Here is a 26,408-nt window from a genome sequence, read left to right on the forward strand (position 1 = left end):
GAAGGCAGAGTGTGGTGTTTGCAGGGAGCAGAGTAAGGAGGGCCCCAAAGGCAGGAGGAGTGGGTGGAGGCTAGCTGAGGGGCCTAAGCTGGGGAGACCATGGAGAGGCCATGGGACCCCACCCACACCATGGACAGCGCAGGCAGAAGATGGCACCCAGCCCCCTGGGGCAAGGGAGGTGTGGGTGAGCCTCGGGGAAGGACAGGCTGAAGGACAAGACCTGCCCGGGCCCCGTGGCCTTTGAAGCTGAACTCCTGCCATCTACTCAGTCACCAACAGCTGGTGACACCATGCGCCTCCCCAGGACCAGGCCAACCCCTGAGACTAGCGATTCCAAGCTGGTCTAAGAGCCTCCAGGGACTTGGCCCTCCCTGGCATGACCACGGTCAAACCTGCCTTTCCTAAGCATCTGCTTTATGACCACTGCTGAAGAACTGAACACTGCTGCAGAGGCACTCAGAGCTGGGCCCCACCGCTGGGCAGCTGAGCCTAGAACCTTCCACCCAGCAGACCCCTGGTGGCCCAGGACCAAGCAGTCTGACTCAGGCTGGCATCTCCACGGTGATACCCTGGGACAGGCACCCCCTGCAGCCTGCTGTCTCCCTCGCTCCACAGCCCCACCCCTCACCACCCCCAACACTCCAGCAATCGGCTTCAACACTCTGGCTCCTGTTCAAGGTGGGGGGGCTGGGGGGAGGAAAGTGGCATTCCCCTGGCCCTGTGCCCTGGTGCTCAGGGCCTTGAACCTTCTGCCTGGAGTCCGAATGCCCCCTACCTCCCCGGGGTCAGCCCCAAACCCAGCCCAGCTGGTGGCCAGAACTGGCCAAGGAATCTGCCGCCCGAGGGCAATGGGGTTGGGCTTTCCTTGGCGCTCCGCACGCCGCCTCCTGAGCCAGGGCGGGAGGCCAGGCCACCTGTCTCCACGATGGTGGGTGGGCATGTCGCCCTGCTCGCTGATGTCCTGGGCATGGGGCCCACCACAGCTCCATCCTTGGCAGTGTGGACCGTTCCTCCAGCGGGGATGGGGGAGGGTGTCCTGGTCCTTGGGGACACTGTGATGCGGGTGAGGCCGAGGGGAGGGTCCAGGCAGGTCTTGACTCTGAGCAAGATGGCCAAGCAGGCCCAACAGAGGATCCAGCTGGTTCTGGGGCCCCAGTGTCTGGAGGCCCCTCTTGGCTCCTCTTGGTGACGATGGGACGACTCTCAGGGGCTCTGTCCTCTGGTGCCGAGGCACGCCGAGCAAAGACGCAAGGTCGGGTAGGAAAGATCCTTTTATTGGGGTGGACATGGAGCACGCACTAGTCCATGATAAAATGACTTAAGAGAAAGATCCAGAAGGGCTGACTTCTCCCCCTTACTCGAGCTCAGAGCAAGGTCTGGGCACAGAATAGGTCCCGGTGGAACTCGAGACAAGGCAAAGTCTTTACGGCCCGGACCAGGAGGTGGGCGCTGGGAGAAGGGCCCCCACCCTTGCCGGCCGGCCGCAGCGGGGTCCCGGCTCTGGACCCTTGTAGACACGCTCCAGTTTTCCAGAGGAGAACTGGGGGGCAAGAGGAGGAAGGGGAACGGGGCAGGGGGAGGTGAGTAACAACGTTTTTGTTTTTGTTTTAAAGCGTCTACCAACATCACACTACTGGGTCTGGCGTCCCCTGTAACCATCGCTTGGTGCGTTTTACAGCATAAATAAAAACTCAAGGAAAATAAATACATTGGCTCCTATGAGGTTGGAAGTGGTGTGGAAGGGGTATGGGTGGGCCGGCGGAGGCGGGGGCGGGGGTGCTTACACAAGGCAGGTGGGCAAGGAGCAGACAAGACGGGAGGCGCCTGAGGGGGGCGTGAGTCTTAAGTGTCCTCGTGCATGTCCGGGCTGTCGGTCCGCGCGACCTTGCGGGGCGGCGCCGAGCTCTCGCCCTCTAGCTCCACTTGCTCCTGGTCTCTCTTCTTGGCGGCATTCTGGGGGGCAGGGGAGCAGAGCGGCCGTGAGCTTCCCCATGGGGGAGCACCTAAAATCTGAGGCTGCTTCTGCAGCTCCAGGGCTCCAGTGCCTCCCTGAGCTGGGCCTGGGCTGATCCAGGGCCCCTGGCCATGCAGACCCTTCTGTCCCCTGAACCTGCCCTGCCGAGCCACTGGGGACCCCAGCCTGTGACAGGCGCGTCATGGAGTCATCACGACATCTCAGTGAACCCCCACGTGGCCCATTTCTCAGACAGAGATGCCACCCGCTGTGCCGGAGGGTGAAGGGCACTCAAGAGCCGCCTGGGGAGGCTCCTGAACTGCCACAGAAAGGGAAAGTGTGCTGACTTGGGAAAAGTTCCTTCCCTCGCTGGTGGGGAGCAAGGCTTGTGGAGCCCGGGGGCTGGGGTGTTCCGAGCAGTCACTGCATCATGGGGTCCCCTTCAACCTGGCCCAGAGCAGGTCACTGTCCAGTGGTAAGCATTAGAGGAAATAAGACCACCTGACCATGTGGCAAAACTACACAGGCAGATTTTCAAGAGAGCAAAAAAAAATCCTGTCCGAAAGATGGCCCTTTGTGGGGAAGATGACTTTTCACCTCAGCTACACACCCCAGTGGGGCCTGAATTTCTTAATCACGTGAGCCTTTCATCATTGAATGAAGATTAAGTAACAGCACCCACGTCCACCTGCCACCAGGGCCGTGCTCCCCACACCCTCTGGGGAGCCAGGCCTCTCAGCACAGCTTACCAAGCCCCTGCCTGTCCCCGGGCACCAGAGCCCCATGGCCTCGGCACAGCCCTTCTCTCCTCTAGAGCATTCTTCCCTCCCCTGGATCATCTGGCAAACTCCTACCTAGCCCGCGCGGCCACCTGAACACTCAGTCTCCCAGCCACCAGCGCTGCTCCCCAACTCACAGCCCCTGCTGGGCACTGCGTCCCTCCCCGAGGCCCAGCACCCAACCCCACGTGCTTTACCTTTTTGTCCCATTGCTGATGTAGGTAGCGCAAAAGAATGTTTGTTTTCTCTGTCACGATGACTGAGGAGGAAAGACAGACAAAGCTGTAGGGAGAAGCTGGCCACCCCAGCTGGCACCGCCTTCCCTTACATGGCCTCTGGGCTGTCACTGCTCTGGGTGGACTCTCTGGGACTCAAGTCACATGCCCAACCCAGGAGCAGATTCCTAGAAGCCAAACAGCCCCCGAACTGAGCACTGCCACTACCAGCAGCCCGAGCCGGCTGCCGCGGCGGGTCCCGGCTTCCCAGGTGGAGGCCGAGTCCGAAGCGGAGCTCGGATTCCACCCTCAGGCAGGGAACGAGCCCCGGCCTGCCAGCTCCTATTTGCCCAGACAGACCAGGAGCACAGATCCACGTGACTGAGCCCCAGTGACTGCAGAGTGAGCGGAGAAAGGTCCGGGGTTCTTTTTCACAGTTAAAAGAACACACCAGGACCACAACAAATAACCGTGAGATCCCCCTGTTCTGCGGGCTCCAGGCTTCTCCCTGCAGGTCCCTCTTCCAGACACTCCCTCCCCAGGCTGCCCACCTGGAGGGAGCCAGGCAGGGCCCATCTGACTCGATGGGGTCAGACTGTAGATGCAGGTGGGGAGATCAGGAGGGTCCCAGGGCAAGGCAGGCTTCCGGCTGCTCCCAAGGGCTGGGAGTGGCCCAGCTTCCTACAGTCCCCTCTTGTACCACCCCACAGCCTTTCCCCTCACCAGCCAGGATGGCACAGGACAGTGGCCACTTACTCTGTTCAGACGGGTACTCCCTAGTGGGCAGGTAGACTGAGGGACGTCGGTTCTGCAAGAGGGGTGGGAAGGCATGGATTAGGAGAGTGGGCGGGTCTTCGGTCCCCACACACCTCAACTTGGCACCCTCACTCCCAGGCAGATTAAAAGACATGCAAGGATTTCGAGTGGGGCTGGGCTTGAAGCTCGGCCTCTGTTCCAGACAAGACTCTGACCCTCGGGCTGCACGTCACCCCGACCCTATCCCTCGAGGCAGCTTATGGCCTACGTACTCACCGAGGCTTTGCACACAGAGTCGGCATGAAATCTACTAAAATTGCTTTTGTTGTAGACAGGCAGTCCTTTCAGAAAATCTGCCTGGAAGACAGGAAGATGGTGAGTGAGAAACCGGGTGGCAGGCTGGGCTGCCCCCAGAGCACCCGGGGCAGGGCGGGCTACCAGACAGCTTCTGCTTCCTTCTTTCTGTCCTATCGGTCACATTTTCTAGAACTCGCCCTTGGGCTGGCCACCTGATGTGTCTACTCTTAGGAGTAAACAACCCCGGGGTTAGGGCTTGTTCTCCCATGAAAGTGAAAGTGTTACCTGCTCAGTTGTGGCTGACTCTTTTGCGACCGCATGGACTGTAGCCTGCCAGGCTCCTCTGTCCATGGAATTCTCCAGACAAGAATATTGGAGTGGGTTGCCATTTCCTTCTCTGGGGGACCACCAGCCCAGGGGTTGAACCCAGGTCTCTCGCACTGCAGGCAGATTCTTTACCATCTGAGCTACTAGGAATGCCCAGTCCTCACACCAGCCCCGTCACTGTGCGACCCCACGGACTATACAGTCCACAGAATTCTCCAGGCCAGAATACTGGAGTGGGTAGCCCTTCCCTTCTCCAGGGAATCTTCCCAACTCAGGGATCAAACCCAGGTTTCTTGCATTGCAGGTGGATTCTTTACCATCTGATCCACAAAGGAAGCCCAAGAATACTGGAGTGGGTAGCCTATCCCTTCTCCAGCAGATCTTCCCGACCCAGGAATCGAACCAGGGTCTCCTGCATTGCAGGCGGATTCTTTACCAACTGAGCTATCAGGGAAGCCCAAGAGGTGTGGGGAAATTGAGGCTCAAAAAGGAACAGACACTTATGTCAAGTCAGGAGTGAGCAGCGGGGTGGGGAACTGGTCCCAGGCCATCCGACTGCAGACCTGCCTTCTGTGCTTGTTGAAGATAAAACTCCTGGTCTTATCTCCATTTAGGCATCTCTGATAGAGTCCTGGGATGGAGAGAGACTTGTCTGCCCTAAGACACCCTGTGACAATGCACGGAGCCGGGGGAGCAGGAGCCTGGGCGAAGGGGAAAGGGCAGCTGGGACTCAGGGGCTGCATGCACACAGGACCCGGACAGAGCCCAGGGTCAACCAAGCTTCCAAGTCTTGTGAAAACTCAGAAACCTAAGTTTCAGTCTGTCAGTGCTAGCTTTTTAAACCTGGTTGAGCTCTTTTCTTTGTTATGACCAGTGCATTTCTCAAGAAAATGCACTGGTCATAACAAACACCCTCTTCCAACAACACAAGAGAAGATGCTATATGGGGACATCACCAGATGGTCAACACCAAAATCAGATTGATTATATTCTTTGCAGCCAAAGATGGAGAAGCTCTATACAGTCAGCAAAAACAAGACCAGGAGCTGACTGTGGCTCAGACCATGAACTCCTTATTGCCAAATTCAGACTTAAATTGAAGAAAGTAGGGAAAACCACTAGACCATTCAGGTATGACCTAAATCAAATCCCTTATGATTATACAGTGGAAGTGAGAAATAGATTTAAGGGCCTAGATCTGATAGACAGAGTGCCTGATGAACTATGGATGGAGGTTCGTGACATTGTACAGGAGCCAAGGATCAAGACCATCCCCATGGAAAAGAAAAGCAAAAAAACAAAATGGCTGTCTGAGGAGGCCTTACAAATAGCTGTGAAAAGAAGAGAAGCGAAAAGCAAAAGAGAAAAGGAAAGATATAAGCATCTGAATGCAGAGTTCCAAAAAATAGCAAGAAGAGATAAGAAAGCCTTCTTCAGCGATCAATGCAAAGAAATAGAGGAAAACAACAGAATGGGAAAGACTAGGGATCTCTTAAAGAAAATTAGAGATACCAAGGGAATATTTCATGCAAAGATGGGCTCGATAAAGGACAGAAATGGTATGGACCTAACAGAAGCAGAAGATATTAAGAAAAGATGGCAAGAATACACAGAAAATTGTACAAAAAAGACCTTCACGACCCCGATAATCACGATGGTGTGATCACCGACCTAGAGCCAGACATCCTGGAATGTGAACTCAAGTGGGCCTTAGAAAGCATCACTATGAACAAATCTAGTGGAGGTGATGGAATTCCAGTTGAGCTATTCCAAATCCTGAAAGATGATGCTGTGAAAGTGCTGCACTCAATATGCCAGCAAATTTGGAAAACTCAGCAGTGGCCACAGGACTGGAAAAGGTCAGTTTTCATTCCAATCCCAAAGAAAGGCAATGCCAAAGAATGCTCAAACTACCGCACAATTGCACTCATCTCACACGCTAGTAAAGTAATGCTCAAAATTCTCCAAGCCAGGCTTCAGCAATATGTGAACCATGAACTTCCTGATGTTCAAGCTGGTTTTAGAAAAGGCAGAGGAACCAGAGATCAAATTGCCAACATCCGCTGGAGAATCGAAAAAGCAAGAGTGTTCCAGAAAAACATCTATTTCTGCTTTATTGACTATGCCAAAGCCTTTGACTGTGTGGATCACAATAAACTGTGGAAAATTCTGAAAGAGATGGGAATACCAGACCACCTGATCTGCCTCTTGAGAAATGTGTATGCAGGTCAGGAAGCAACAGTTCGAACTGGACATGGAACAACAGACGGGTTCCAAAGAGGAAAAGGAGTACATCAAGGCTGTATATTGTCACCCTGTTTATTTAACCTATATGCAGAGTACATCATGAGAAACACTGGACTGGAAGAAACACAAGCTGGAATCAAGGTTGCCGGGAGAAATATCAATAACCTCAGATATGCAGATGACACCACCCTTCTGGCAGAAAGTGAAGAGGAACTAAAAAGCCTCTTGATGAAAGTGAAAGTGGAGAGTGAAAAAGTTGGCTTAAAGCTCAACATTCAGAAAATGAAGATCATGGCATCTGGTCCCACCACTTCATGGGAAATAGATGGGGAAACAGTGGAAACAGTGTCAGACTTTATTTTTGGGGGCTCCAAAATCACTGCAGATGGTGACTGCAGCCATGAAATTAAAAGACGCTTACTCCTTGGAAGGAAAGTTATGACCAACCTAGATAGCATATTCAAAAGCAGAGACATTACTTTGCCAACAAAGGTCCGTCTAGTCAAGGCTATGGTTTTTCCTGTGGTCATGTATGGATGTGAGAGTTGGACTGTGAAGAACGCTGAGCGCTCAAGAATTGATGCTTCTGAACTGTGGTGTTGGAGAAGACTCTTGAGAGTCCCTTGGACTGCAAGGAGATCCAACCAGTCCATTCTGAAGGAGATCAGCCCTGGGATTTCTTTGGAAGGAATGATGCTAAAGCTGAAACTCCAGTACTTTGGCCACCTCATGCGAAGAGTTGACTCATTGGAAAAGACTCTGATGCTGGGAGGGATTGGGGGCAGGAGGAGAAGGGGACAACAGAGGATGAGATGGCTGGATGGCATCACTGACTTGATGGACGTGAGTCTGGGTGAACTCCGTGAGTTGGTGATGGACAGGGAGGCCTGGCGTGCTGCGATTCATGGGGTCACAAAGAGTCGGACACGACTGAGCGACTGATCTGATCTGATCTGAGCTCTTCGTCAAACACTGTGGGGACAGCGGTCAGTTCGAGAGCTGCTCCTGGGGTCCCCACATCCAAAGGCTGCTTTGTGAGGGAAGAATGCCTTGGGGGAGGAGGGTGGGCAGAAGCCTAAAGGGAGCAGGTTGGCCACCCCTGCCCCCTCACACCCCACTGCCTGGGGCAGGGGCTCAGGCGCCAGAAGCTTTAGGTCTGCAAGGTGCCAGGGAGCCAGCAACGGCATTCACCCATGGCCCTGACTCGTGGAAAGTCCTTTTTCCCTGGCATGCTGGCACCAGCTGTGTGCTGCGGAAGGGGAAGACCCTGACTCTGGGTGGGGGTCAGGTCGCTGGCCACAAGATGTGAGGAACAAAGGCCAACAGAAGCTGTGTCCGCCTCAGAAAACTGAGGCACAAGAGCCTTGGGGAGGAACGACAGCTGAGAGCCTGGGGCAGTGACTGATGTCCAGCAGAGCAGGACAGCAACACTGCCTTCAGGCCTGGAGGGGCACAGAGGGGGAGGACCAGGGCCCCCCCAAGCTGGAAGCATCCCCTCATACAGTCGAGGAAACTGAAGCAGAAAGCTCACGTGACACTCGTCAGAAGTCCCCCAGCCCCAAAGGGAAACAAGAAGCTGGCTGAATCCAGGTCTGCCCAGTCTTGGAGGTAAGCTCCTGTTCCCGTGACGCCAGTGCCCCCACTTCCCTGTCTAAAAGCCAAGGCTCAGAGCCTGCAGGCCACGTGAACCTTCCCTCGGGTGTTCCGCTGCCGCGCCTGTCCCCTGCGGGTTGCGCCCTCAGGGAAGCCGCCGTTAGGGGATCACCCATCCCCCTCTGGGGCAGGCAGGAACAGGGTTTTTCACCTCGTGGGACCAACCTCTCTCTCTGCTGGGCCTAAGCAAGATGGCAGCGGGACAAGCCTCCTGCTCCCACCCAGGAGGCGGCCCTCATATGTGAGTGACCTACTGCCCCGAAGTCAGCGCAGAGCCCCTCACACGTGCCTTCCCTGTCCCAGGACCCCTGCCTCAGCTCAGTTCCAGACCATGGGATCTGCTTCATCCATCTGGCAGGCTTTTCTCGGGACCCAGGCATGTGGCGGGCCCCACGCCAGGCACAAGGGCACTGCGGGGAGCCACAGCAGTCCTACCCCCGGCCCCTGGGAACAGCCAGCGCATGGGGACAAGGGTGTGGATCAAAGAGCATGTGGTGAAAGCCGAGTGGCCACAAGGACAGGGCACCACGAGGTGCCATGTGAGGCCCATGACAGCAGCGGAGGGGGTGGGGAGGAGGCCCAGATGCAGTGATGCAGGCCTGTGACCTAAAAGGAGAGGACGGGGTCCCCCTCCACAGCCCTGGCGGGGCTTGGCCTATGCCAGCCTGCTGCCACACCCCTCCCCAGCCTCAGGCACCCTCCACCAATGCCCCTCCGTTTTCCACAGGGGAACACCCACCAACCTCTCCAGCCAGCTCAAACCCCACCTCCCCCTTACCTCTCCCCACACCTCGGGAGCCATGCTCACGCCCACCCCAACGAGGCCATCTGTTTACACACCCAGCTCCTTCATGGACTGTCCCCTCCCTGAGGCAGAGGGCAGGGTTGGCTCAACCCTGGGCCCCTGACAGGGCTCACATGCGGCCGGGTGGCAGAGTGGTGAGAGGCTCCGGAGCCTCAGGCTTGCACTGAATGCTGGACGGGCCTCTCCCTGACTGTGTGACCTGGGGCGGGTGAACTCCCAGCCTGGCTGTTCCTGCTGTGAACCAGGGTTGTTCTGAGCTCCAGTAAGACAACATGGAGAAATAGCTTTATCCAGAGCAGCCCTGAGGTGGTAGCATCAACTGAGCATTATTTGCAGCAGTGCGTCTGTGCTGAATAAATTAATGCAGACGGGATGGCCTGTACTTCCTGTTAGCTGAGCAGGAAAATGAAGCCTCAGACACAGGGAGAAATCCTCACTTCAGCAAGACAAATCCCAGCTACAGCTGGGCCCAGAAGCTGTCCACTGCTTCAGCAAACACTCACTGAGTATCTGTGTGCCAGTCCCTGTGCAGGCAGCCTGCCAGTGACCCAACCAAAGCAAGATGAGGAAAAGAAACGGTGTGCAGAAAAGAGAGACACGGGGGTCTCCTGCAGTCAGAAAGGGGCCCTCTAGCGGATGATATTCCTGGGAGGATGAGAATTCCAGGCAGAAGGAGTAACAGGCGCAAAGCCCCTGGGGTGGCAGGGACTTGGAATGTGAAGATGTGAAAACAAGGCCACAGTGGCTGGAGCTAACGGGGAAAGGGGTGAAGTGGGTACAGATGAGGCCACAGAAGTAAGCAGGGGGGACTTTGGAGGCTGAGCGGGGAGGTGGGTTTCATTGGGGTGACAGCAGGAAGCTCCCGGAATGTTTTGTAAGCGAGATGGTGGTATTATCTGACTGACATCTTTAAAAGCGCCCTCTGGTTCTTGGTGCATTACAGACTGCCAGTGGGGCAGGATGGAGGCAAGGACACCAGGTAGGAGGCTGGAGCAGGCGCTCAGGCGGGAGGAGGCAGTGCCTGGCCCAGGGTGGGGAGCTGTGGACAGATTCAGAATTTGTTCTGGAGGCTGAGCCAACAGAACCCTCTTTAGGGACTGAACGCAGGCAGTAAGGTTGCAGCGAGCAATCGAAGATAACTCCCAGGTCTGGGGACCTACCTGCTAGGAGCCAACTTACCACTTTCCCATACTCTTCCTGACAAGAAGTCATGACATCCTAAGGACTATACCTTTGTGGGCTGGGACTCTGAGTCCAGGGATAGTGCTATTTGATTTGCCCTGACAAAAGCTTCCACCACCTCTGTCAGCCCTGGGGATGCCAAATAGTGGGGGGAATGGAGGGGACTTCAGCCCAACTCTAAGGCTGGGTCCCACTTCACAAGTGAAAAGACTGAACCCCAGAGAACCACCAGACACAAACCCCAGGATGACTGAGTGGCCCAAGGGGGATTTTAACCTCCCAACTACACGCTGGCATCATCCCCACTTCAAGATGAGGAGACAGCTGGGAGAGAAAGTCACCATCCCCGAGTCACCCAGCTTATCTGCTGAGCGTTTACTGTCCCAAGCCCTTTAAGACGTCAGTTCCCTAAATTATCACAACCCGATGAGGTCTGGACTATTGCTACCCCCATTTAGCAGGGAAAGGGCCTGGTGATTGGAGAGATAAAGTTGCTCCCTCTTCCAGCTGGTCGGGGCCGGAATGTCGGGGGTGGGGTTAGGGCTCTGAGGGACCAGGGCAGTTCGCGATGTCGCACTTCCTTCCGCGACAAAGCCCCGCATGTCACTATGTCAAGCCCCCTCCCCGCCTCGAGGCTCAGGCCGGCCTCCCAAACCCTCCCGAACTGAAAAGGCCCAGGCCCGAGGCGCGGAGTACTAGGCCCGAGTTCGGGGGCCTGGGGGACCCCATCCCCATCCACCAGGCGATTTCCGGGGGGACCCGCGACCCGGAAATGAATGAGTTGTCAGGGCCTGGAAGCCTAAAAAAGGTCAGGGGTCGAAGATGGAGCCAGGGTGGGGTAAGCAGGAAGCTCACAGCAGGGTCCGGGGGGATCGAAGGTCACAGGTCAGATGGAGGGGCGGGGTCGGGCCCGAGGGGGCCGGGTAGGGCGGTGAGGGGCCTCAGGGATTACTGGAAGTGGGTGGGCCCGCGGCGCCATTTTGTCGAGCGGAGGGGGAATACGGCCCTGCCGGCCACTCTCACCATCTTCTGTTTCCTCAGTCACCGCCTCAGCCACCGCCTCAGCCGCCGCCACCGCCACCACAGCCGCCTTCTTAGCCGCCGCCGCACAGTAACTTCCAGCCACTGCGCAGCCTAAACTGATGGTGCGACCGCCCTTCCATCATTGGTCTGCCCTCTGGCTCCGCCTCCAAGTTACGCGGTCTTTGCGCCCCCCCATTGGCCAGATCCGGCCAAACCACGCGCCCATTGGTCGTCACGCCTCCTCCTTCGTGGTCAAGTTACGTTGAGAGAGCAAAACCCCGCCCGAGACTTGCAAGCTGTGAGCGGTGAAATCGGAAATGGGTGGAGGCCGGGGTCCCCAAAGCCCCTTGGGATTTGTAGTCCGCAATACCTGGAGGTCCCGCCGCTCTCTAACATTTGCTACGCTTTTTCATATGGTGGTTCATGGGATTCTCACAGCAGCCCTGGAAGGATGGGCACCCGCCGTAGCACTCCCAGTCTCTTCCCCAGGGTTCCAACCTTTTAGGTTTCAGCATATCTAAACTGGAATGTGAAGTCAAGTGGGCCTTAGAAAGCGTCACTACGAACAAAGCTAGTGGAGGTGATGGAATTCCAGTTGAGCTATTCCAAATCCTGAAATATGATGCTGTGAAAGTGCTGCACTCAATATGCCAGCAAATTTGGAAAACTCAGCAGTGGCCACAGGACTGGAAAAGGTCAGTTTTCATTCCAATCCCAAAGAAAGGCAATGCCAAAGAATGCTCAAACTACCGCACAATTGCACTCATCTCACACGCTAGTAAAGCAATGCTCAAAATTCTCCAAGCCAGGCTTCAGCAGTATGTGAACTGTGAACTTCCTGATGTTCAAGCTGGTTTTAGAAAAGGCAGAGGAACCAGAGATCAAGTTGCCAACATCTGCTGGATCATGGAAAAAGCAAGAGAGTTCCAGAAAAACATCTATTTCTGCTTTATTGACTATGCCAAAGCCTTTGACTGTGTGGATCACAATAAACTGTGGACAATTCTGAAAGAGATGGGAATACCAGACCACCTGATCTGCCTCTTGAGAAATCTGTATGCAGGTCAGGAAGCAACAGTTAGATCTGGACATGGAACAACAGACAGGTTCCAAATAGGGAAAGGAGTATATCAAGGCTGTATATTGTCACTCTGCTTATTTAACTTACATGCAAAGTACATCATGAGAAACGCTGGACTGGAAGAAACACAAGCTGGAATCAAGATTGCCGGAGAAATACCAATAACCTCAGATATGCAGATGACACCACCCTTCTGGCAGAAAGTGAAGAGGAACTAAAAAGCCTCTTGATGAAAGTGAAAGTGGAGAGTGAAAAAGTTGGCTTAAAGCTCAACATTCAGAAAATGAAGATCATGGCATCTGGTCCCACCACTTCATGGGAAATAGATGGGGAAACAGTGGAAACAGTGTCAGACTTTATTTTGGGGGGCTCCAAAATCACTGCAGATGGTGACTGCAGCCATGAAATTAAAAGACGCTTATTCCTTGGAAGGAAAGTTATGACCAACCTAGATAGCATATTCAAAAGCAGAGACATTACTTTGCCAACAAAGGTCCGTCTAGTCAAGGCTATGGTTTTTCCTGTGGTCATGTATGGATGTGAGAGTTGGACTCAGAAGAATGCTGAGCGCTCAAGAATTGATGCTTCTGAACTGTGGTGTTGGAGAAGACTCTTGAGAGTCCCTTGGACTGCAAGGAGATCCAACCAGTCCATTCTGAAGGAGATCAGCCCTGGGATTTCTTTGGAAGGAATGATGCTAAAGCTGAAACTCCAGTACTTTGGCCACCTCATGTGAAGAGTTGACTCATTGGAAAAGACTCTGATGCTGGGAGGGATTGGGGGCAGGAGGAGAAGGGGACAACAGAGGATGAGATGGCTGGATGGAGGTGAGTCTGGGTGAACTCCGGGAGTTGGTGATGGACAGGGAGGCCTGGTGTGCTGCGATTCATGGGGTCACAAAGAGTCGGACACAACTGAGCGACTGAACTGAACTGAAACTTCCCCACTAGTCATTTGACTATCTTTGAACTGACGGAATAGACTATCTCTGAAACACTTCCCATGGCTCCCCAGTAGCCCAAAGATCCAGTCCCGCCTCCTTGCCCCGAAATTCTGGGACTCTTCGGCCTCCTTCATCCACCTTTTATCCTGACTCGTCCAATCTCTCCTTTTGGACCACCTTCTCAAAGAAGACTTGTCTTACTGCCTTCTTCCCAAGGCAAGGTCCAGTGCCTCCTCTGGGCTTCTACAATCCTCATGATCATCCTCCCAGCCCTGACTCCACTGTGCACTGGGTCCAAATTGCCTGGGTATGAATAAGCCCCACAAACCCCACCCCCAGCCTACAGCCTGGATACAAGGACTTTTTGAGGAAGTACTCAATAAGTTACAGAATATTATTACTCCAACAACACGGAGAAGGAAATGACAACCCACTCCAGTATACTTGCCTGGAAAATCCCATGGACAGAGAAGCCTGGCAGGCTGTAGTCCATGGGGTTGCAAAGAGTCTGACTCGACTTAACGACTAAACCGCCACCACCAACATAGCAAAGAAGAAATGAGCATCTCATTTTAAGGATGAATCTACTTTATTTTTGGCCGCGCCACCCAGCATACAGGATTGAACCTGCCCCCGTGCAGGTGGGAAAGTTGAGAATCTTAACCACTTGGACTACCAGAGAAGTCCCTTTTTACGGGAACCAAAAGAACCTCAGAGGGCTAAGGTCTTGCTCCAGATCACAGTGCCCATACCCAAGGGGCAGGTGGAGAGTTCAAACCCCTTCCAACGCTCACAAGCCTTCCTAGAACTTGTGAGAATTATGACATTTTATAAGACAAGTGAAAATTTGAACATTTATTAGACTTTTAACAACATAAAGGAATTGTTGACTTTTTTTAAGCTGAGAAAAGTTTTGTTAATATGTATTAATGGAACCTTATTTTAGAGAGGTGCATTCTGAAATATTTAGATCTGCCTCACAGGAGAGGGCAGGACGAGTTGTGAATACAGCTATGTACTGGGTTACAAAAGTGTTCGCTGTACCATCTGTGGACTATTGCTCCAAAGTCTTCCTAATTCAAGAGCGTAAAAAGGCACTCTGGCAAGGTCTGACTTCCCATTCCCTCTTCCCGAAGCCTAGAGGAGGATTCATGTCCGTCCCCGTAGTCCCTGCTCCCCGGTTCAGTTCAGTCGCTCAGTCGTGTCCGACTCTTTGCTCCCCAGCTCTCCACAAAAACAGCCGCAGACTAAGCGAGGGAAATGCTTTAATGGGGAGATCCAGCCGCCACGTCGCGCTCCTCAGTGGCTCAATGATTTTCGACCCTTGTGCATGCGGCGAAGAATGACCTGGACGCCGTTTGGCGTGCTCAAGCGCCGGATCCAACCATGCTTATTCTTGCGTTTGATGTTGCTTGGCTGATACTCGTTCCCGCGCGTCCTGCCCCTGGTCTGCTGAATGGCGGGGAGTCTTCGGGTGTCGGGGAGCCCCAGCCAGGCCCGGGGACCCTGGAGCCACCTGCGGGAGCACAGAGACGGAGAGAAAGGTCAGAGGGGGCGCTGTCTGACTTCCGCGTGGAGCTCAACCTTTCCAAGCTTCGGCTTCCAGATCAAAGCCGGGAGGGAGCCTGGAAGGAAAAGGTACTCGAGGAGTTCGCAAGGCACTGGAAGGTCATGCGACTGGTAAATACCTGGAGGCAGCCCTCGATGCCGCTCTTACTCCCAGATTTGAGAAGCTGTCCCCATGAAGACTCACCTGCCACCCAGCAGCCCCGCTGACCTACTGACGGGGCCCAAAAGGCAACCGACCGATCCGACCGAGAAAGCCATGTTCAGCCGCAGCACGCCGTCAGTTTCCAGCTATTCCGCAGCCTAGGGCTTCTGGGAAATGTAGTTTCTTCTACAGCGGAGACCGCATTTCCCTGGGCATTGTAGTTCTACGTAGACGCACCGCACCTCTGGCCTGAGCGTCCGTGCCCGCAGGAGAGTGTAGTTCTTCTTCTGGACCAGCAGGCGGCAGGCGAACGGCGCCTTCTCCGCATGCGCTTGGCTACAAAACATTATTTCCCTGGGTCTGCTGGGAGTTATAGTTTCTTCTCTTGTAGACCTGCAGAGGGTGCCCGGGGGCGACGGTGGCGCAGCTGGTGGCAGCCTCAGGAAACGGCTGGTTCAAAATCCCACCCCCAGGGGGAGCAAGGCAGATGGCGCACAGCTGGCTGGCATCTTTCCTTTCGCCTCAGCCAAGTCTCCGCCCCTTGGCGGGGAGCCCAGGAGGTCTGAGATGGAGTTGGCTGGATGTCCTTGGGGTGGTCATTCAATTTCTCAATCTGCAGTACTCAAGGATTGCAGGCTTGCCCTTGGTGGTGTCTCCGTTCAGTCTCTATTTTTCTAATACTCGTACCTGAGCTCTTTCCCTTCTTACGTACCCTGTATGGTGCCTTATTGCCCCAGGGAAAATATTTGACAGGCATTTGAAGCCTGCCTTCGACATACACACACACCCTCCCTCCTTTGCTTGGTGCTCTCCTGTTCATCTTTTTAAAATCCTTTTCAGATACTCTCCTTTCTCCGACTCCAGTCCCTCCCTCTGGTCCAACCCGCCCCCGCCCCGCAGCATCACCCACCTTGGGGAGGGGGCGGGGAATTTTTTTTCTGCATGAATAAAACTGTAGTCTCCCAGGAGCACCCTGAGTGGGCAAGAGTGGGTGGCTGGACCTAATCCGGCTCTGGCAGCAAATTCCAGGGGAAAGGAGTGGGCAAGGGATGGTTAACCCCTTGTCATCTGAAGCCCATCCTACCTGCACCATCATTTAGCAAACCACTACAATACGACAGCAGTACAATAATAATGTCAATACGACAGCAGTACAATAATAATGTCAATAACGTATGGAACACTTTCCTCGCTAAGTGTTTTAACACATGCGGGAGAGGGAATTAATTTCATAAAGAAATAAATGGAGTCTCAGGGAAGGGACTTGCCCAAGGTCATATATCAGCAAACGGCAGAAGCTGAATTTGAATTGTGGGCTCTCTGGCTCCAGCTGGGACCAGAGTCACCAGTTAAATTGACCAACAGTTAAAATGGCCTATCTGTGAAACTAATTCCTAATAGCGCCAAGATACCTGTTTAATGGTTTAAAGAACAACTCTTTTCAGGACTTGGAGTCACACAGCCGTAGTTCCAAGTCCCATCTCTGCTCTTCCAGCTTACTTTGTGACCTTGTGCCCTTTATGAGCCTGTTTCCTCGCCTTTTGCAATTTCCTTTGCAAATGGCAAAGATCTGCGATATTGTAGAAAGAAAAGGTGAGCCAGAGAAAGGGGCATTGGGGCGACGTGTAGAGGAGACAGGCCAGTACGGAGGCTGAGGCTAGCCGAGGAAATCCTCTTTGCAGCGAGGAGGGCTCCGGTTGCTACCTCCCAGGGGCCCGGAAGTCCTCAGGTTCCGACCCCTTCTCGGCTTTGGACCAGGCCCAATCTCTCCTTCCACCTCCGTAAACCCCTGAGCGGGGCAGGGCCGTTGCCCCAAGAGCCCGCCCTAATCCCGGAGCTTCCGAGTCTGATTGGCAGTCTAACTAGGCCAGGTCATTGCGCAGCTGCGATTGGCCGAGACGCCAGTCAGTCGGCTCACGGTCCCGCCCGGGGAGACACTTAAAGGGCCGGCTTGCTCGGAGGTAGCGGGATGTCCCCGCGCTGACCGCCCCGGGCCCGTGCCCGCCCGCTTAGACGTGCCCGGGCAGACCCCGCGCCACCATGTAAACGGCGCCTGCAGGCGGACGCTGGCTTCTCTGCCCGGGACCCCTCTGCCCTGCCCCGGGTCCCAGGGCCCTCGATGAGGTGAGCAGGGAGAGGACCGTGGGAAAGGGACATTGAGGCCCCTGGATCTTTCACTTTGGAGGGGGTGTCCACAAAGCCCGCCCTCGGGCTCTTAGAAAGCCGCGGTGCCCCAGTGGCCTCGATCCCGCCACAGGGCTGACGGGCACCCAGGAGCTGAGGGCCTGGCTCTGTGGAAGGGGGCTGGCATGGCGCATTTGCGCCCCCCTCCGCAATTCCGGGTTGGAACCCCGCCGGAGGCGGGGGGTGCGGCCTGCTCCCCCTCCACCAGCAAGTATGGGCTACCCCAGGCTGGATTTTCGGCGTTCATTATCCCCGCGGAGCCCAGGATGGGGACGGGGAAGGGTTGGTCCCATCATCAGGGCCTAAACAATGGGGGTGCGCTGCACGGGTATCCCCCTCGAGTTATGTAACTGTCTGCAGTTGCCATGGCTACGGCGGGGCGGGGGGTGGCCCAGGGAGCGGGAATGGAGGCCTGGAGGCCCCCAGCCAGGGCTCCATCCTCACCTCCACCACTGGAGACTGTGTATCACGTTCCCTAGAATCCAGGGTACTGACCAGTGGGGACAGAGCAGCTTCTTTCCAGAGTGTCTGGGCCTCAGCTTGTTGGTCTGTGAAACAGACCCATTGCACCCATGATCTTGGGGACCTGGGTAAGGCCTTCTGGAGCTCAGTCCTGAAACTCCTCTCCCAGGGCCTCAACTTTCAGAAACCACGTTTAGAGGCCTGGGATGGGGGCTCATTGTTGGGATCTGCATATTTTTAAGATATCTTTGGAGCCTTCAAGTTATGCTGGTTTAGTGAAAGTGAGTTAACAAAAGAGTGCATGAGTGAATGAATGGACAAATGAATGAACAGATTTAGAAAGGCATAAGTTATAAACCTGAGCTAGAGGGTCCTCAGGGATGAGTCACATTTGCCACAATGTCCCTTTCTCCAGGAAGCCCCCCAACCCCCAATTCTACCACCTTCCCCATGGATGCCTCTTGGTGTCAGCCATAGCCACAGCCTTCTCTTTGAGGTAGACTAGGCTGACCCATGGGGCTGGCTGACCACCACATAGGCACTGAACAGACAAAACATCTCAGTCCGTGCCTGGTTCTGACCACCCCTAAACTGGGGCCTAGACAGGGCCTCCCAGTGCAGCTCACCCACCCCAGGTATAGAGAGTGGGTAGTGTGGGCATGAAGGGCTTCCTATTCAGACAGCCTCTGACCTGGCTGTCACCCCCACTCACAGGACACACCATGCTGACCGGCGTGACGGATGGGATCTTTTGCTGCCTGCTGGGCGCGCCACCCAATGCAGTAGGGCCACTGGAGAGCGTGGAGTCCAGCGATGGCTACACATTTGTGGAGGTCAAACCTGGCCGTGTGCTGCGGGTAAAGCATGCGGGACCCGCTCCGGCCCCGACCCCACCTCCACCACTGTCGGACGCCGCCCAGGGGGACCAGTCCGGCTTGGTCCGCTGCCAGCGCAGAATCACCGTGTACCGCAATGGGCGGTTACTGGTGGAGAACCTGGGCCGGGCACCACGAGCTGACCTCCTGCACGGGCAGAATGGCTCCGGGGAGCCACCAGCCGCCCTTGAGGTAGAGCTGGCGGACCCAGCGGGCAGCGATGGCCGCTCGGTCCCAGGCAGTGCTGGGAGCGGCAGTGGTGGACGGCGGCGGCGAGCCCGACGCCCCAAGCGGACCATCCACATTGACTGTGAGAAGCGCATCACCAGCTGTAAGGGCGCCCAGGCTGACGTGGTGCTCTTTTTCATCCACGGTGTCGGCGGTTCCCTGGCCATCTGGAAGGAACAGCTGGACTTCTTTGTGCGCCTGGGCTACGAGGTGGTGGCGCCTGACCTGGCCGGCCACGGGGCCAGTTCAGCGCCCCAAGTGGCCGCCGCCTACACCTTCTATGCACTGGCGGAGGACATGCGTGCAATCTTCAAGCGCTATGCCAAGAAGCGCAACGTGCTCATTGGGCATTCCTATGGGTGAGCCAATGCTGCGGTGGGGTTGAGGGTGAGGGGTGGGGACTGGCAGGAACCACACCCACTCACAAAATATTGATTTCCCTTTTTGAAAAATCCCACTAACATCTACAACAACACATGGCCTCCTGCCACCAATACTGTTGTTTCACATTGTTTTATTTTATTTTTATTTTTTTAATCATTTATTTATTTTAATTTGGCTGCACTGGGTCTTAGTTGCTGCATGTGGGATCTAGCTCCTTGTCCTGGGATCGAACCCAGGCCCCCTGCATTGGGAGTGCAGAGTCTTAGCCACTGGACCATCAGGGAAGTCCCTGTTTCACATTGTTTTAAAGCAGTGTCTCCATCCCTGAACTAGCACGGTGGTCTAGCGATGACTGTGACAATCAGAAATGCCTGTAGATAGTGCCAAGGTCCTCTGGTGGGCAGAATCGCCCCTAGCTGAAAACCACTGTCTTCTACTAAATTCAAGAATTGCTCTGGAGACCCAAAGGGCTCTAAGCAAAGACTAATTGGAATCTCATAATTTTTGTTTACAAGGGTACAGTTTACTTCAATTCACTCTCCTTAAGGGCTTCCCAGGTGGCATTAGTGGTAAAGAACCTGGCTGCCAATGCAGGAGATATAAGAGACTCAGGTCCGATCCCTGGCTTGGGAAGAGCCCCTGGATGAGGGCATGGCAACCCACTCCAGTATTCTTGCCTGGAGAATCCTCCCAGACAGAGTAGCCTGGAGGGCTACAGTCCATAGGGGTGCAAAGAATCGGACATGACTGAAGTGACTTAATATGCATGTACTCTCCCTTAAAGGGGTGATAGATAATACCACCTGGGCATTTAGATGAGAGCCCACACCATGGAAGGCTCTGGGTCTTGGTGTCTGATCACTGCCAAGTGGTACCATTCTGTCCTTCACCTAGGATGAAAGGCAGGGTCTGATCAGCCAGCCAGGTTGAGAGCCATTGTTTTCGCGGTTGTAGTGCATGCAATTAGACAAGAAAAAGAAATGTTACATAAAAGAAAGGAAGGCCAGACTAGGAAGTAGCATAGCTCCTATTTGTTCATATGAAAACATACCCCAAAGCAGATGCTTACAATAATGACTCCTCCATTAAATGAGCACCCATGTGTGGAAACTCTTGTGACCCCCATAACAATCCTATGAGGTCAGCACAGTTTCTGCGTCACAGATGTGGAGATGATATCTCAGGGGCTAAGGAGTCTGCCCGAGGACACACAGTGGGTCACTGGCACAGTCAAGCCCGTTTTGACTCCTGCTTGTATCCTGTTCCTCTTTTTAGCAGGAGTGGGCGAACTTTTTCTCAAAGGGCCAAAGAGTAAATACTTTAGGTTTGCAGGCCTTATGGTTGGTCTCTGTTGAAACTTCACAAGCCTACCACTCTAGAAGGAGGAAAGCAGACATAATTGTAAACAAATTTACAATTGTTTGGGTGTGGCTTTGTTCCAATAAATCTTTATTTATAAGCTATTGTACACGTTCACGGAATTTTAAAGTGAAGTTTAACAACAGAAACAAGCAGCTAGCCCTCAGGCCGTCATTTGCCTAAACCCTGCTTTTGGGGTAATGAGAGGTACCTGCACCCTTCCACCTTGCATAAAGCAGGCAGATGAGACAAACCCAGAGGCCAATAAGAGAAGATCCTTAAAGGGAAGGTGAAGTGAAAATGAAAGTTGTTCAGCTGTGTCCGACTCTTACTGACCCCATGGACTATATAGTCCATGGAATCCTCCAGGCCAGAATACTGGAGTGGGTAGCCTTTCCCTTCTCCAGGGGATCTTCCCAACTCAGGGATCGAGCCCAGGTCTCCTGCATTGCAGGAGGATTCTTTACCAGCTGAGCCACAAGGGAAGCCCAAGAATACTGGAGTGGGTAGCCTGTCCTTTCTCCAGCAGATCTTTCCAACCCGGGAATTAAACCAGGGTCTCCTGCATTGCAGGCAGATTTAAAGGGAAGGGATACACTGGAAACAGTGACATTCTCTGAGAAGCCAAAGGTTTTGTTTAATCAAATAGCTTTCCCAACACTTGACAATAAGTAATTCTTACCTCTTTGGGGGTTATGATGATTTTGAGGATCTGATAAAAGTTCTGTATTTGGATCCTTTCTCCAAAAGAAAAAAAAATCCACCTTTAGCACACACACACACACACACACACACACACACAGAGTGTCACACAATTTCAGGGCATTTGGGTTGCCCCTCCCTTCCCTCACCCCCATTTGGTGCTCATGGACCCCACGGGAAGAATCTTGGCCTTCAAGGACCTGCCTCTGGGTGAGGGGAGGGCATTCACCCTCTCGCTGCTTGTATCCTGCTGACCGCTGCCTTTCGACCCTCCCCCCCATCCGCCCGCGGGGCAGCGTCTCCTTCTGCACATTCCTGGCGCACGAGTACCCAGACCTGGTGCACAAAGTGATCATGATCAACGGCGGCGGGCCCACGGCCCTGGAGCCCAGCCTCTGCTCCGTCTTCAACATGCCCACGTGCGTCCTGCACTGCTTGTCGCCCTGTTTGGCCTGGAGCTTCCTCAAGTGAGTGACCCGGCCCAGCCCCGACAGCTCCCCAAGCTGGATGGGAGGGGAGGCTACATGGCTGGGGCTGGCATGCGGAGCACCGCTGGTGGCTGAGATGGCCTGAGGGCTCCAGCGGTGCTCCCCACCCACCCCCCACCCCCAGGGCCGGCTTTGCCCGCCAAGGGGCCAAAGAAAAGCAGCTGCTGAAGGAGGGCAACGCATTCAACGTGTCTTCCTTTGTGCTTCGGGCCATGATGAGCGGCCAGTACTGGCCCGAGGGCGACGAGGTCTACCACGCTGAGCTCACCGTGCCGGTTTTGCTTGTCCATGGCATGCACGACAAGTTTGTGCCAGTGGAGGAAGACCAGCGCATGGCTGAGGTATGGCACCCCAGTCACCACACCCCTCAAATCCCCCCTGCACAGCCCAGGGGGACTCTGCTCTGTGCTCCAGCCCCAGGGACATCAGAGCTTAGATTGAGGGTCAAAGGTGGAGTCCAGAAAGTGGGGCTGCCTGGGACAGGAGTTTGGATTATGTGTTGTCCCCTCTGCCCGCTAAAAGGCACCCTTCGCCAGACCTCCCTGGCGGTCCAGTGGTTAGCACTTCACACTTCCACTGCAGGGGGCATGGGTTCGATCCTTCGTTGGGGAACTAGAATCCCACATGCCATGTGGCGTGGCCCCCCCAAAAAAAGGCACTCTTCACAGTTGGCATTTGTGATGGGCAACATAATCCTGCAAGAGAGTGAGTGGGAGTCTTTAGATCAGATTCCCCAGAAAGGGTCTTAGGATCCTTAGTGCTTAGAATAGCTCTGTACCATCGGTTCTTAACCAGGGATGATTCTGCCCCACAGGGGACACTTGAAAAATGTCTGTAGACATGTCATGACCGTGGGCGAGGGAGGTGCTTCTGGAACCTGGTGGGTGGAGGCCGGGGATGCTCTTCAGTTACCTACAGGGAGCAAGACAGCCCCACTGCAGAAAATGACCCAATGCCAAGTGTCTATCCTGTGAAGATTGAGAAACCTGACCTTAGCATGAGAGACTCTGTCTGTCTATCACTCTCAGTGAGTTCCCACTGAGATGACTGCTCCCTAGAGATTTTTGGCAATGTCTGATTTTATTTTAATTTTATTATTATTTTATTTTTGACCATGCCATGCAACTTGTGGGATATTAGTTCCCCAACCAGGGATTGAACCTGAGCCCTCAGTAGTGAGAATGCAGAGTCCTACCCACTGGACCACCAGGGAATTCCCTGGAGAGATTTTTGTCACACTGTGGTGGGGGAGTGGGATGCTACAACTGGCATCTAGTAGATTGAAGCCAGGGGTGCTGTTCAACATCCTATAGTCCGCATCTCAGAGAAGGATCCCGCCCCAAATGCCATGAGTGCCCAAGTTGAAAAATCCTGCTCTGGACATATTGTAGGAACTTAAGAAAGGCAGAATGAATGAATACTGAATTAGGCCCCAGCAGGGTGACAGGCCAAGCTTCATAGGCGGCGCTAGTGGTAAAGAACTTGCCTGCCAGGAAACTTAAGAGACACCAGTTCGACCCCTGGGTCAGGAAGATCCCCTGGAGGAGGGTATGGCAACCTGTTCCAGTATTCTTGCCTGGAAAATCCCATAAACAGAGGAGCCTGGCGGGCTATAGCCCATAGAGTAGCAGAGAGTCAGATAGGACTGAAGCGACTTAAAACGCGTGGAGGGTGACAGGCCATCCTCTAGCCCCCCCTTATATGGAAAAGAAGGAATATAGGGTAGATTGCACGAAGGACTTCCTGATGCTGCAGGCTATACATAGATAGGGGTTGAGCGGCCCTGAGCTCCCAGGTCCTGGCTCTGGCCGCTCTGAGCCCGCCTCCTCTGCAGATCCTGCTCCTGGCCTTCCTGAAGCTCATCGATGAAGGCAGTCACATGGTGATGCTGGAGTGTCCGGAGACCGTCAACACGCTGCTCCACGAATTCCTGCTCTGGGAGCCCGAGCCCTCGCCCAAGGCCCTGCCCGAGCCCCTGCCTGCGCCCCCAGAGGAAAAGAAGTAGCCACTGAGCTGGCCGGGTATCTCTTAGTGAGCCGAAGAACGGGAGGAAGAGTCCTGAACCGGCTTGGGTCCTGCAGCACGGACCAGGTGGGCGGGCCATTCGCTACAGTGGGCGGGGTCAGGTCAGGGAGACGCCCCCTGGCCGGCTGGGCCGGACGATGCGGCATTCGTGGGAGCCAAGTGGACACACTTGAATTCTGCTAGTCCTGTGGGGCCCATCGGTGTTTCGGGGCCGCATCAGTGACCCCCGCGGAGGGTGACCTTGTACAGAAGCCCCCTCCCCCACAATGCCAGGGCCGAGGCAGGCCGCCACCCCGCTGTCTTCCGTGTCCGCCGTGCTTGATCCTAGGACCCACGAGCCCCGCGGGGACTCTCGGGACCCCCGCCACCATGCCCGAGACCCCTGATCCCCCATTCCTTGGCGCTGGGAGCTATTGTTGCCCAAGTAGGGAGGGTTTGGGAGGGGGCTGGAGCCACCGAACCTGCACATCTCTTATTGTAATTCAATAAAAAGAAGTGACAATCCGAGCCTCCAGATTTGTGTTGAGTGACTACAGCATAGGGCCACCCTGAGCCTCAGTTTCCCCAAGTGCAGACTGAATTGACTCAGGTACCTCCCCTTCAGGGCTGACCCACAAAGACTTGAGGGTGTAGGTGGTCCAGGCTTGCTTTCCGAGTTCACCTCCCTTCTCAAAACACAGGGCCTGCTTGGGCAGCATTCCCGGAGCAGAAGACAGTCCCTGGAGAGGAGGAGAACCAACTGAGGTTGATGCTAAAGTTGAGATGAGGCTCAGTGGCCATTGCATCGGAATAGTGTAGCCATAATGGAGTGTCAGCTGTATGCAAAGCCCTGTACTGAGTGCCTGATACCCATGGATTCATTGAATCCTCTTTACCTCACACCATACAGCAAGTTAGTACCTCTTTACTGTCCCATTTCATCTTATAACTTGGTTTTAGGTTCCTTGTCACAAAGACGATTTTTATTTTGAATCTATTTTTTGAATCCAGATTTCTCTGCTTCATAGCCATCTATATTTTATTCTTTTAAAATATATATATATATTTATTTATTTATTTGGCTGCACTGGGTCTTAGGTGAGGCATGTGGGAATCTAGTTCCTTGACCAGGGATGGAACCCAGGCCCCCTGCATTGGGAGGGTGGAGTCTTAGCCACTGGACCACCAGGGAAGCCCCTGTATTTTATTCTAATAAAGTGTGTATATCTAGGCTTACCATGTCGTTTGTGTGGGTGGTGGGAGGAGAGACTTGTCACCTCAGTTGTTGCACCTTTGATCCTTTCCCCCCTGGTTTGCAAGCCCACCTTTAGCTTAAACTGGGGGTCTTCACAGGGACACTGTTGTCAGTCGGTAAATTCTGGAGACATTTTTGATGACCACAACTTGGGGGGAGATGTTCCTGGCATCTTGTGTGTTAATCCCAGAAATGCTGCCTGATACCCTACAGAACACAGGACAGCCGCCAGTGCAAGGAGCAACTTGGCCTCAAAATCAGTAGGGCCAAGGTCGGGATACACTGTGTGAGACAAATTCCATCTCTTCTGGAACTTTTTTGGGGGGAGGGTGGGGAGGGATGTCTTTGGATTCTTTCTGTGTATTCTTGGGACATGACATGCTGTTTTAAAGGGGCACTCAGAGAGAGAGATGTCATCAGCTCGTTGAAAGAGTAGAGCCCAGGCTCAAGCCAGAGGCAGGTAGTCTTAATTATTACAACAGCCAGAGTAGCCATGGGCTCAGCAGTGGAGGCCAGGAGGCAGATGGACGCTTACCCCGCCCCCCCGCAGGGCCTGGTTGGCAGAGCCACAATGACAGGCAGGTGATGAACCCAATGAGGCAGCGGATCACTTCTGAAAAATTTAAATGACCCGGCCAATACCTCCCTAGGATAGTAGCTCGGCATTTACTGAAGCTGTTTGTGTAAAGTCGAGGTTAATCTCATTTTATAGTTGAAGACACAGATTCAGAGAAGCAACACCAGGAGGTTCCAGTCACACAGCGATCCCAAGGAGGGCTGGTGTCTCACACCCACACTGCGACGACTTCTCCAGCTCTCAGTTCAGTTCAGTTCAGTCACTCAGTCGTGTCCGACTCTTTGTGACCCCATGGACTGCAGCATGCAGGCTTCCCTGTTCATCACCAACTTCCGGAGCGTGCTCAAACTCACGTCCATAGAGTCGGTGATGCCATCCAACCATCTCATCCTCTGTCGTTCCCTTCTCCTGCCTTCAATCTTTCCCAATATCAGGGTCTTTTCCAATGAGTCAGTTCTTCACATCAGGTGGCCAAAGTATTGGAGTTTCAGCTTCAGCATCAGTCCTTCCAATGAATCTCCAGCTCTACCCACCCCTCAACACACAACACACCCCTCAGGAACATCCTGCATGCCCCTGCAACCCCGTTCCACCAGAAACTTTCCACCTGGGCTGCAAGGTCATCTCTGGGTCAGTAGGGCTCAGAGCCAAACACTTTACCCCATGACGGTTTAATCTGATTCCCTCAATGACCCCCTGAGGTAGAATTTTGCACTTTCCTCATTGTGTACAACTTAGGAAATTGAGGCTCAGACAGAGAAATTACTGGCCCGAGGTCCCACAACTGGGAAGCAGCAAAACTTGACTCTTGAGCTGGGCAGATTTCCTGCATGTAGCTCAGGAACCCCCAGCACAACCTACATCGTGGGTCGTCTGTATCAGGGAGATAAAAATGGTCACTTGTTTGCCCAGATAGG

The 26,408-nt window shown here is 54.2% G+C and overlaps 3 protein-coding genes across 4 annotated transcripts; 1 reads left to right on the forward strand and 2 right to left on the reverse strand.

Annotated features, from left to right (window-relative positions):
- Positions 1 to 1,253: 1,253 nt before the first annotated feature.
- DDA1 (DET1 and DDB1 associated 1) lies at positions 1,254 to 11,390 on the reverse strand. Its single transcript, XM_055541772.1, has 5 exons — positions 11,239 to 11,390; positions 3,981 to 4,061; positions 3,705 to 3,756; positions 2,931 to 2,992; positions 1,254 to 1,953 (listed from the first exon to the last, which is right to left on the reverse strand). The coding sequence occupies exons 1-5, from the start codon at positions 11,239 to 11,241 to the stop codon at positions 1,843 to 1,845; spliced, it is 309 nt and encodes a 102-aa protein (XP_055397747.1). The 5' UTR covers positions 11,242 to 11,390; the 3' UTR covers positions 1,254 to 1,842.
- A 3,120-nt stretch (positions 11,391 to 14,510) lies between these two features.
- MRPL34 (mitochondrial ribosomal protein L34) lies at positions 14,511 to 15,219 on the reverse strand. The gene is made up of 2 exons (XM_055541782.1): positions 15,016 to 15,219; positions 14,511 to 14,778 (listed from the first exon to the last, which is right to left on the reverse strand). The coding sequence occupies exons 1-2, from the start codon at positions 15,087 to 15,089 to the stop codon at positions 14,562 to 14,564; spliced, it is 291 nt and encodes a 96-aa protein (XP_055397757.1). The 5' UTR covers positions 15,090 to 15,219; the 3' UTR covers positions 14,511 to 14,561.
- Positions 15,220 to 16,897: 1,678 nt separating this feature from the next.
- Positions 16,898 to 24,892, forward strand: ABHD8 (abhydrolase domain containing 8). Of its 2 annotated transcripts, XR_008700653.1 has the most exons (6): positions 16,898 to 17,097; positions 18,334 to 19,081; positions 21,464 to 21,634; positions 21,780 to 21,996; positions 23,490 to 23,746; positions 24,361 to 24,892. XR_008700653.1 is itself a non-coding variant. In XM_055541794.1 (5 exons), exons 2-5 carry the CDS (start codon positions 18,342 to 18,344, stop codon positions 23,658 to 23,660), a joined length of 1,299 nt encoding a protein of 432 aa, XP_055397769.1. In that variant the 5' UTR covers positions 16,898 to 17,097; positions 18,334 to 18,341; the 3' UTR covers positions 23,661 to 24,184. The 2 variants fall into 2 exon arrangements, 1 of the variants encoding a protein (XP_055397769.1); XM_055541794.1 differs by lacking the exon at positions 24,361 to 24,892 and having other exon boundaries at positions 23,490 to 24,184.
- The last annotated feature ends 1,516 nt before the right edge of the window (positions 24,893 to 26,408 follow it).

This window comes from Bubalus kerabau, chromosome 1 (assembly GCF_029407905.1).
Source record: "Bubalus kerabau isolate K-KA32 ecotype Philippines breed swamp buffalo chromosome 1, PCC_UOA_SB_1v2, whole genome shotgun sequence".
Classification (NCBI taxonomy): domain Eukaryota; kingdom Metazoa; phylum Chordata; class Mammalia; order Artiodactyla; family Bovidae; genus Bubalus; species Bubalus kerabau.

What these genes read in the sequence shown, in the direction of transcription:
- DDA1 (XM_055541772.1), bottom strand. An exon ending in GGAGTACCCGTCTGAACAGA is followed by an intron (nt 2,993 to 3,704) that starts GTAAGTGGCCAC and finishes TTTCCTCCTCAG; the next exon opens with TCATCGTGACAGAGAAAACA. An exon ending in ATCAGCAATGGGACAAAAAG is followed by an intron (nt 1,954 to 2,930) that starts GTAAAGCACGTG and finishes CCTGCCCCCCAG; the next exon opens with AATGCCGCCAAGAAGAGAGA.
- MRPL34 (XM_055541782.1), bottom strand. Translation starts at nt 15,089, where the DNA reads ATGGCTTTCTCGGTCGGATCGGTCGGTTGCCTTTTGGGCCCCGTCAGT. An exon ending in GCGGGGCTGCTGGGTGGCAG is followed by an intron (nt 14,779 to 15,015) that starts GTGAGTCTTCAT and finishes GTGCTCCCGCAG; the next exon opens with GTGGCTCCAGGGTCCCCGGG.
- ABHD8 (XM_055541794.1), top strand. Translation starts at nt 18,342, where the DNA reads ATGCTGACCGGCGTGACGGATGGGATCTTTTGCTGCCTGCTGGGCGCG. An exon ending in TTGGCCTGGAGCTTCCTCAA is followed by an intron (nt 21,635 to 21,779) that starts GTGAGTGACCCG and finishes CCCCACCCCCAG; the next exon opens with GGCCGGCTTTGCCCGCCAAG. An exon ending in AAGACCAGCGCATGGCTGAG is followed by an intron (nt 21,997 to 23,489) that starts GTATGGCACCCC and finishes CCTCCTCTGCAG; the next exon opens with ATCCTGCTCCTGGCCTTCCT.